A 12,097-nucleotide genomic window follows, 5' to 3' on the forward strand; every position below is an offset into this window, starting at 1 on the left:
AACAAAAACAAAGAGAAATGTACGTTTATAAGTAAAACTACTTATACCGTACATATACATATACAAATATAAATCATAAGTATAATATACAAATTAAGCTGTAATGACTTATGACTCATCGTGCAACAGCCAATAAGCCTGTAAGTGGGTAAATGGAGTGAGAAGTAAGTTCCCCAGTCTATGACTATGACAAACACAACAACAACATAAAAAACAACATTTATAGCAACAACAACTGTATCAGCAACTTCGGCATTTGAAACGAAGTTAATGCCCAGCTTTTGAGCAACTTTATAACTTTCACCTAAGCTGCGCATTACGAGCAACAATTAATTGCATAGCATTTTAGCAAGGATATTTATGTTGACTTGTTTATCATTTGTAGCTGCTTGCCGTTATAGCGTGTACTACTTATACTTATGTATATACCAATAAGTAACCTCATACATATATATAGATCGCTCTATAGGACATCAAATCTTTCCCATTCCAATTGTAGTATGTACGAATGTGCCTGAGTGTCTGTATGAAAATTGATTGTTTATCTAGTCTGCATGATGCATCGATATATAGTCCTGCATCTATATATCCTATGATATACCCTACACTCTCTAATAAACTCTCCCATTCGTAAAGTAATAATTAGTTTCGTTCCAAATAGGATTGTGATTATTTGAAATTGATACAATAAATTCAAAATTTTCAAGTTTGAGTAAGGTTTTTAGTAAAGGTTGATTATAAGACTAGACAATAGCCAAAAAACTACTGACTTCAAACCCACTTTTTTTGATAGACAAAAAACTTTATTTATCAGAGGTGAGCTTGCATATTTCATGATTACTCAAGAATGCCGAAGTCAATTTGAAAAAGCCTTGCTTTTCCTGGTAGCTAATGAATATATCTGTAATTCATCCATAAACAGTTTTAAACTCAAACCAATAGTTTTACAGCAATCGATTTTTTAATTAAGGATTTTTAATAAATTTTTTAAAGTTTTTGTTAAAAATGAAATGATGGAGAGAAAGATTTACCATATTTGAAATAAAATCATACAGTAATGCTCAATTTAGCTGTGGAGAAGCTCAAAAGTTTCTTTTTTATTGACAGACTTGGTTCAAAGGAAGCCTTTAAAGAATTGCTATAACTTCTAGATGATTTTATATAAGCATAGTTACGGCAAATGAAATTGAAGTCTAAGTTTCAGTTATAGTTTCAATTTAAATTGAATTTTAAATTCCATTTTCGTTTATTTCTAGTGTTCCAGTTTCAGTCGTTGCATGCGTCATAAATTGTATACATACTATATGTACTTAATCGTTAGTCTAGAATGCTGGTCAAGCTAAAGTGTTGCCTCTGTATGTGTAAGGCTTTGTGGTGCGGTTTGCCTTTTATTAGTTTAAATATAGACTTGACTTGGCCTGCTTAAAAGACCCCTCCCCCAGATTCCCAACCGCCAGGTTCCATCGATGGCTGCGACAGCAGCTCCCTGGCTATATGACCATGGCTCCAGCTCATGCTTCATTCCTGGGGCCCCATTTCGTTGGCACAATTGCGTCAACACACTTACACACACGTACACATAAACAAACACACACACTCATACACTTACAATCTAATTGTCACGCCAAGCAAGTAAACCAACTATTATGGAATTTTTTAGCGCTGCTTTCACTCTCTCTTTCTCTCTGTTTCACTCTCTCTGTCCCTCTCTCTCTCTCTCTCGACAATATAAATGTTTGTCTGTGTGTGTGTTTGTATGTATAGCAACTCGAACAATTTCATGACGGTGACGTTCGACTTTTTGCTTTATTTTAGCTTTTGGCATTGCATGTCCATGTCCACGTCCATGTCCATGGAAAGTAAAAACTAACTACAGTGCTAGTTATTTTATACATTTATACATACCCTATACACCCTGTATCTGCATATGCACGTGTGTGTTTCCTTCAAATCGATAGAGTGTCGTGGCCGCAGCAATGGGACACAAATATTGTCTCCCATACAATATGCATGACAGGGCAATTAAAGTTGCCCAAAGCATACAAAATAATCATTGCCACAATAAATATAAACCGAATAAACCCAACAAAAGAACAAAAAAAAAAAGTGAAAATGAAAGAACTCAAAAAATGTATATCCAAAGCTGGAAGCTGTCTTAGCTATTCCCGACAGTATTTTCTTATAGGGGTTGTATGTGTATACTAACTAGATCATTCAAAAAGTCCCCGGACTGACACATAGGGTACGCCACTAAAATTTTGAACGACCTACTATAAGTGTGTTCTAAACAAAAGTGATACAACTGAAAATCTTCCACTCAAAGTTTTCTTGCTTTATTTATTCTAATTCTACAGGCTCCTAAAAAAGCACAACAGGTTTTTATGTTTCCAGAAAATTGAAAAATATTGATTTGCATCACTTTTGTACAAGGGATGCGAAATATTTCTTAGATCCTTCTCCTAATATGCATGTATGTATCTCTGCACGTACACTAATATTAGAGCATGTATTCCTTTCACAAGCCTAGTATCTACTTCAGCACTATCCAGCACTGTTTAGCAAACACGACTTTCGCATGTAATTCTCGTATGCATTGATCAATTTATTTTTTATACTTTATTGAGCTTTAAATTAAATTTTAAGCCAATTACCTGGCAATATTTTTATTTTTGCATTTCTATGTAAGCACTAACCTACACAGGTTAGCCAACACTGATTGGCATGTATTTTTTTTAGATTTAAATGAGCTTTACTTTCAGTTTTAAGCGAATTAAAAACCAACACTTCTTTAATGCCTACAGAAGCAAAAGCGCTAACCAACATTGGTTAGATCTATCTATAACATTATCTTATGTGCACTTTATGTAATTTTATTTTATAGTTTCATGCATATTGCTTACCAAAAAACAATTTATTTCAATATTTTTCTTGCCATAATTTTGGGGAAAATCTCAATTGAATTGCGATAGTGAAATTAATAATTTGATATATTGGTCTAAGTAAATTTTGGTCTTAACTTTTGCATAACAGCCCAGTCTCAAAACAAAAGTTATTCTGATGTACTAAACAACCTCTGGGTGTCTTCTATGTACCTCTACTATTCATATGCTCATGTTTCTGATATAATCTGCACTTCTCTATAAAATTCTGAAGTGTGCTATGCAAAACTGTAAGCCATAAAACGAAATTCATCAAAAAAGATTTGAAAAGTTATTCGCGAATGGAGAACACTTGAAATTTTGATGTTTTTTTTAGTTATTGTTATGCCTTTTTATTTATACTTACTTTATCTACAACTAATGTGCCTAGTCCAACTGCTACTACCACTACTATAACTTCTACTAATACTACCAACTACTTGTTAACATGAGAATGGACAAACTACAAGAAAAATATATGTATTTGTGATATACATACTCGTTTATGTTATGAGAATGCTGATGGGTGTTTTTGATTTAAATGCTAACATGTGTGCGCAATTCTTTGTTCTTTGTATTCATGAACGTGTCAACGTGTTCAACGTGCCGCATTGACAGATCCGATATGATGACGAGGACGAGGATGAAGGTCCACAACCGGATCCTACACTTGAACAGGGTGTGCCAATACCTGTTCGATTGCAGGGCAGCTTCCCGCCGGAATTGGCCTCCACTCCTCTCGAGGATATCGATCCGTACTACAGCAATATACTGGTAAGTTTTATGGCAACTTTTCTTAAAAGCAGAGCTCCCAAATAATAGTCAACAAATATTTTCAATGTGTTCCGCTGATCTTAGCAACATAAAAGTGACTGGGCAGTAACAAATTAGCATAATACTTTTTCACAAGCTCATAAAAGAAAAAACTCGCTTGTATTGAGCAAAAAAATAAATAAATTTACTAGACAACATATGTATATACACGTACTTATTTGAAGTAATTGCCATAACTACTCATAATTATTATTGGCAAAATAAACTGAGCAATTATTGTTTGTGAACATGTATTTTATTTTTTTTTTGTATTAAGAGTTTTATAATTAAATAAAATTATTTGCCATGACGCGTATTTCAATGGAATAATGTAAAAAAAAAAAAAAAAGAATTGAAAGTGACATTTGAATGACAACCCCAATATGTTGAACAATGTTTGCGACCTTTGCTTTTTATATATATATGTATATGTATATGTATATGATTTAAGTTTTTCTATAATATTTAATTGTATTTAATACACAATACTATGTAATGTTTCGTTTTGCAGACATTCGTAGTTGTAAGCAAGGGAAAAGATATTTTTCGCTTTTCTGCATCAAAAGCAATGTGGCTGCTCGATCCATTCAATCCGATACGTCGTGTGGCCATTTACATTTTAGTGCATCCATTATTTTCGTTATTTATCATTACCACCATTCTTGTGAACTGCATTTTGATGATAATGCCGACAACGCCCACGGTCGAGTCCACTGAGTAAGTACTGTTACATTAGCTATTAGCTTAACTAGAGATGGCCCGATATGTATAATTATATATCGGACAACCCATAGCTCAAATCAATTATTTAATTTAAAGTTCTTGAATTTATTATACTTCTTTTTACCTATTTGATTTTACAACTGAACTTTAAGTTGGCAGCAATAATTATCTATATTATATATGTAACTATATATTTATATGCTATATAATCGATATATTTACGTACTACTATACATATATATCAATATATTTAATGTAACTTTTTCGATATTGATGCAGACGTGTATTTAGGCCAAAACATAAATTTCTTTCAACAAAAATTAGCAGAAAAACAAAAGAAACAAACAAAAGCAAAACAACAACAAACCAAAAAAAAAAATAGTATAACAATAACGATAACGATTACCTTTGCAGTAACGATAACAGTCACATTTCATATGTGAGTAGCCAATTTTGCAAGCGCCGAAAAGGTAAAAAAAAAAAAACAACATACGAATCTAAAAACATCTAGTAATGCCAGGAATTTTGTGTAAAATATATGTATTAATCGATAACTGATCGAGTAATTCAACAGTAATCTAGTAGTAAAAAGTTCATTGCTATGAAACAACTCATTTTTTTCAACTGAAAACGCACTTGCGCTGCGTGCCGTACTCAACAGACAAAATCTGTTGAATGCTGCCCCGCCCTGTAATATATTCGATTGTACTTATATCACGTACATACTGCCATCTACTAATTAATTATATACTACTTATTTCAAATTGCAATTATCGATAATAATCGAAAATAATCGAACTAATCGAAACTAATAAGAGCTTAGACACATTTCTCAATGCCTCATTGTAAATTGCTGTAATCGAAATGCATTTAGTACATACCTGGGCGCTCTTTAACTATTCGATTTGTAGTCAACCTAAACTAAACCTTAATATGTAATAAAAAAAATAAGAGTACTTGTTATTAAATATGTAATTACATACATATTCGAACTGGCTATACAAATTGGTCAGCTGGTTTTGGTTTGTTCACGTTTCGTACTTATGACAAGATAATACCAATTCATCAACTTGAATTCGATCACATTTTTATATCTATACAATAGACTTTTAATTAGTAATTCCCTTGGTGTAGCTTTTAGTCTCATAAGTAGTAGTATTATAACGTTAAATCGTAAACATACTCGTATATACGTTAATTATTAAGTAGATTTAAGACCTATATAAGTATCGCTTACTTTCCCGATCCATACATATATCAGTATATCGATAAATAGTTAGTTATTGTAGTATTTCAAGATTAGTTCCATTAATTAGTGCCATATCATATAATTAATTGTAATATAATTGTACTATGCGCATACTATATGTGTACATTCATACTCTGTATAATCGGAAATACTTAGATCTTAATCGATAATAGTAAATTTAGGAGTAACAGGACTCGTAATACCATAATAATTATTAGAACGCTATAGACAGTTATCATAATGTAGCTAACAATATATATATAGACAAATTTGGTATATCAAATATAAATATCTTATGTATATTGATATAATTCTCTAGAAAGTCGTCGTACTTAGTCAATCCTAACCCTCTTGTAAACCTCCTGCGCTCTCTCTCTCTCTCTCATTAATGTAAACAAAATTTTGACAATCTCAGATTGTGTTTCGATTTACATAGAAGCGAAACTACCCATATAATCTCTAGATATATAGTACATACATAATTGTATACTGTATACGAGTACTTTGTATTTCTAGCACAGTTCGTAATTGTACATAGCTTATGTACTTTGTAAAATCGTAAAGTAGTTCAAGAAAAAAAAAAAAATAATAAAAGTAAAAAAAAGAAAAACGAGCAAAATGCTTAAAAGTGCGAAAGAAGCGATTAAAGAAGCAACTAAAAGTGAAAAGAGTTACGTCATTTTTTTAGCTGATATCAAAAACTTTGTCGCAGATTTGGTATCAGAATTGAGCACCCTAACAAATATAACCGTTGGCCCAATGTGTGTGCGTGTGCTTGTGTGCCACAAACAGACAAACTGACAGACAGATGGACGGACGAACGGACGAACGGACGGACATACAGATGCTCCAACTTCGTTGTCTTCTTGGGCCTCCTTTTGGGCCAAGTTCTTCGGGTCTCTGTTGACAACGGCGACTGCGCTTAGCCTAAAAGGGCACAGCTGCTGCCGCATAACTTGAGACCCGCCGCCCCCTATCCCACACACACACACACACACATACACAAGAGAGAGAGAAAGAGAGAGAAAAGAGAACTATGTGTCTATCTAAGTATCTATGAGTATGTGGGTCGAATACAGCTGAAGCTGCTGTGGGCAGTACTTGTGGGAAACATAAAGACATAATACCTGCAATTAAAACGCAACTCAAGTGTCCTTCACAGGCATTGGGGCCTAGGTCAAAACGCATGCACCGTGTGGCATGTGGCATGTGGCATGCAACACCCACAGCGCAGCAGCGACTTTGAACTAGTTGCTGGCTGCAAATCAAATGTCGTGGCAACTGGACTCTATATGCCTAACTGTCCATCTGTCTATATATCCGTCTGTCTGCCCGCCTGTCTGTCGCATAAAAGTCTACTTAAATTTATCAAATGACTAACCAAGAAGACGAAAAGGCAGCCTGTCTCAGCTGGAAATTCAGGCCGAAGGTCGGCCTATTGATCTAACGCCCACACACACAGGCTGCACCATAGATAAGAAGAGTGGGGAACGGAGAGAGGAGAAAGACGAGAGACGAGAGACGAGAAAAGCGGCAAGTCCTTTATCAAGTATTAACCATTATTGACATTGACAATTGGCACGAGACCGTGCAACGACTGTCTGTCTATCTATCTGCAATCTCAAGTACTCGTAATTAACAATTGCGCCCTTTGATCTACCCGTTAGCCAGTTTGCAACTTGGCAATTGCCAATTGCCAGTCACCACGATATTATGCAATACACTTCAACCTCTTTGTTTAGGATCCATTTTTGGGGGGCAACCTCTTCTCAGATCAAACGCATTTCGGTTAATCGAAGCACAAGTATTACTTTCTAACATATTTAAAATTAATTGCAATAAGTTGAAAGAGCTCTTAAGCAATGTGGATTACACTAACTAACAGGGTTAAGCTAATATATAAGTTAATTGTAAGCGTTAATAAGTCAAAGTAAAAGCAGCGCAGACCCTAAGAATTATTTTTGAATATTCTATTTTCTTTTGGTTTTTTATTTGTTATGATTTTTATTTGATTTTAACTAGAATAATGAATTATACTCTTGCAGTGAACATATTTTTATATTAAACTTAAGTCTCTTATTGAATAATCTTTACTTTGCTCTTCTATTGTTATCTTGCCTGACTCTTGTCGGGTTTTCTGTCAGCTTTCTTTTTTATTGTTACACCAAAAAAATATAATAAAACTGCTAACGTTTGTACATTTTTTAACATAATACTTTACTGCAAGGGTATACCTATCTTCGGTTTGCCGAACATAGTTTTTTCTAATTGAAACATAATGAAATTCAAAGTATAGCTTTGCCAGACCCATATGCAGGCAGCAATTGTACTTAACATCATTTGTCTAAAAGATGAAGATAAATGAGAAGATTAAAGAGAAAAGAAAAGAAAAAAACAAATTGCATCCGAAATTCAATTCGTTTTTAGGGTGATATTCACCGGAATCTACACATTTGAATCAGCTGTTAAAGTGATGGCACGAGGTTTCATTTTATGCCCGTTTACGTATCTTAGAGATGCATGGAATTGGCTGGACTTCGTAGTAATAGCTTTAGCGTGAGTTACATAAATAAACTATTTAAATATTTAACTATTTCATTAACTAATTAATTACATCATCAGTCATGCGTACATACTAATTAAATCGATATCATCTTCACTCGTATATATATCTTTGTACTTATATCGTCTTAATTTTTTTAAACGTATCGTATTTGATCGTAACATGATTATTAACTGTTATACTACACGGCAGTTAATTATCATTGAAATCGCTTATTATTTTAATTCTTTTATTCAGCCAATAAATTAATGCAATTGTAGTTAATACATATCGTATGATAATTAACTAGCAGCCCATTAAACAATAAACAATTACAAAAAGAAAAAGTAATTATGTTATTTAAAGTTTTGGTTAATTTTCATTAAAAATATTCAGTTGAATTCTGATTACCAATTAGACATATTTATTGCACAATATTTATTAATTTCCTCAACAACAACAACAACAACAAGCACCGTATACATTTGCATAATTATGCGTGTATTCACATATCTGTGAGTGTGGGTGGATATGCGTGTGTGGGTGTGTAATTGGCATTCATTAGATACGCCTGGTTAAGCATTTAATTAAATGAAAATATTTATTTTATATATTTAATCAATGAATTTCTTGTACAATTGAGCATTAAATTGCACTTAACTATATACACACCCGTACAGCAAATATGTGTGTGCAAATGTCACTAAAACAACAACATCATTAGCAACAATAACAACACGCCGCAACGGTAGCTAAAATTATACATACGCCATGTGAGCTGCAGGCTGAAAATGTCGCATTAGTTCAGCGTTTTTATTGATTTATTTTGTGCCGTTACCAATGACGTGCCCAACATACACACACACACACACACACACACGCACACTGGTACACATACAACATTTGGATTTTCTATGATTATTTCCAATTCACACACAGACCGAAGTCATAAACAAATTCGTTGGCTTTTTATTTGGTCATGCAAGTTATTATTTTCAGTTTCTCTCTTTCTGTCCCTTTTTCTTTTACTCCTTCTTTGTCATTCCCTTTTTGTAGTTGTTCTCTTCGTTTGCTTTCTTTTTTATTTTGTGTTGGTTTCGTGACAGTTTCATTTCATTGCTTTTTGCTCCATTTTAACCATTTATTGGGCGCCCTTTGTCTGAGTAGCGGCAGCTAACCCAGAACTGAAGTGTTGTGTGGGCCGGGAGGGGGGTGGGGAGTATGCCGGGGTGGGAGAGCTGACTTCGAGGTTACTGTAACGGGGCTTGACGGCTATTCGTGCGGCGCCGCACAGACGTGCAGCCTTGGACGCCAAAAGCACACATAAAACTTTAAAGCGCGCTTTAAGGCGCCGCTCAAAACGAACCATAAGCAAAGCCATGGGAAAAACTGCTAACACACTGTTGGTTTTTCACCGATGGTCAATTTAACATTTACATTATTCGCAGCAGTCTCCAACCCAAAATTGCATCGGTTTCCATTCAAACAGAATCTGGTCACACTTTAAACAAATTCATACAAAAATGCTTCAGCCGATACATCGGTGATCATCGGAGAATAACCGACGCTTAGCACTTTAAGCCTAACTCTAACTATATGTACACTGATTAAAAATACCAATTGTTGATTTAAGAAACCGATCTTTATTTCCTCAGTGTATGCAGAACACTTAGATAATACTGACATACGAGACGAGTATGCTGGAAAACAGTTAAGAGTCAGCACAATTAGATGGTCAACTTGCACGCGATATGATTGTACTCTTACAAATGTACACAAACTTGCATACACATACATACATATTTATATTGACTGTATTTATATGCGTCTAAATCGATAAATATTCATGAAATATAAATGAAAGGTGGCTGCAGAAGTTACGCTGAATTCCCAAAGGATGACAACATACAGCAAGCGACACGGCAAACAACTCAAGCAAATGGACATTAGCAGGACACATCAATACCTGTATAAATATATAATATGTATGTGCGTGTGTCTGTGTATGTGTATGTGTCGCACATTTCCTTGATAAGATTGTGTGCGTGCATAAATATTTTTATAGCAACGCAAACAGACACTTGCACAATTGATGGGAGAGCCGCAGGAGCTGCACCTGCCCCAAGTGTGACTTGCCAGCTTGTGGCACAATTTCGTAATGAAACATTAACGTGAGGGGGAAGCTAAGGAAATATAGGGGAAATGAAAGGGGAAGTGATAAGCTGGACAAGCCCATTCATGACATTCTCACACACATATACACACACACACTCACACACACACTCACACAAAGTCATATTTTAATATCTTTTCATATATAACTTTTTCTTTACGCTATATAATTTGTTTAATTTTAATCTTTGTTGCTGAAAAAAAAACAAGAAGCAAAGTATGCACAAGTTGTTGCAGAAGAAGAAGAGGAAGAAGAAAGAGATGCAAGCTTCTGTAACTCTAAAATACTTACATTTGTAATTACTAACGACTGCAAAATACATAATCGTATTCAAACAACAATTTTAACATACTTAGATATTTAGCAAAATAATTATCAATACTTAATGACATTTCATCTGTATGTATATTTGCTTTTGTCATCGTTAATAAAACAACAACAACAACAACAACAACAATGATAACGACAACAACATTTGCTGCAACAACAATGGCTCTTTGTTTGGATCGTACACAGTTATGTGACCATGGGTATAGATTTAGGTAATCTTGCAGCCTTGCGAACGTTTAGGGTGCTGCGTGCGCTTAAGACTGTAGCCATTGTTCCAGGTATGAATGAAGAAACCAACTGTTATACGACAAAAAAAACTGTTATACTGTTATACACTCAAACTTTTTAAATTGGTATATATGCTGTTATATTTGATCAATCAAATTCATATTATAGGCTTGAAAACCATTGTCGGCGCTGTCATTGAGTCTGTGAAAAATCTGCGCGATGTGATAATTTTGACAATGTTCTCCCTCTCGGTGTTCGCACTGATGGGCCTGCAAATCTATATGGGCGTGCTGACACAGAAATGCATTAAGAAGTTCCCTTTAGATGGCTCCTGGGGTAATTTAACCGACGAGAATTGGGACTATCACAATCGCAATATCACCAATTGGTATTCAGAGGACGATGGTATATCGTTTCCACTATGCGGCAATATCTCTGGAGCAGGGTAAGTTATCGTTATGGCAACTTTATTCTATATGATGTATAACACTAACAATTAACTATATTTCTGTGCATATAACAGTCAATGTGAGGACGATTATGTGTGTCTACAGGGGTTTGGACCAAATCCGAACTATGGTTATACCAGTTTTGATTCATTTGGATGGGCATTTCTTTCCGCTTTCCGCTTGATGACACAGGACTTTTGGGAAGATCTGTATCAGTTGGTTCTCCGCGCCGCTGGACCATGGCACATGCTGTTCTTTATAGTCATCATCTTCCTAGGTTCATTCTATCTTGTGAATTTGATTTTGGCCATTGTTGCCATGTCATATGACGAATTGCAAAAGAAGGCCGAAGAAGAAGAGGCTGCCGAAGAGGAGGCGATACGTGTAAGTAGAAACCCAGTAGAGACCAGTAAACGCCCAATGGATAAACCAACCAACCAACCAACCATACCATAAGCCACTTGAATACAATGGGTAGATAATTTCAATTTCAATATCCACACAGCTGAATTGATCATTGAAAATATCTACCAGTAACAACAGAGTTGCTTTTTTCTTTTGTATATGTATGTATAACAAACAAATTTCTATTATCTACTCGTATTACTACTCGTATTCAATTACAATCGTACATCATATACGTGTTAATCGTAATGTACTTGTATGATGATA

The 12,097-nt window shown here is 34.6% G+C and overlaps 1 protein-coding gene across 1 annotated transcript in view; it reads left to right on the top strand.

The window, feature by feature from the left end:
• The window catches only part of LOC117782864 (sodium channel protein para), a 66,649-nt gene that overhangs the window by 11,029 nt on the left and 43,523 nt on the right, over positions 1-12,097 (top strand). The window contains exons 5-10 of the mRNA XM_034619935.1: positions 3,537-3,692; positions 4,243-4,448; positions 8,131-8,259; positions 10,935-11,026; positions 11,145-11,421; positions 11,500-11,809. Coding sequence (XP_034475826.1) covers positions 3,537-3,692; positions 4,243-4,448; positions 8,131-8,259; positions 10,935-11,026; positions 11,145-11,421; positions 11,500-11,809 — 1,170 coding nt within the window. The remainder of the gene's footprint in view (positions 1-3,536; positions 3,693-4,242; positions 4,449-8,130; positions 8,260-10,934; positions 11,027-11,144; positions 11,422-11,499; positions 11,810-12,097) is intronic.

The sequence above is a fragment of the Drosophila innubila genome, chromosome X, assembly GCF_004354385.1.
Source record: "Drosophila innubila isolate TH190305 chromosome X, UK_Dinn_1.0, whole genome shotgun sequence".
NCBI classification, from domain to species: Eukaryota; Metazoa; Arthropoda; class Insecta; order Diptera; family Drosophilidae; genus Drosophila; species Drosophila innubila.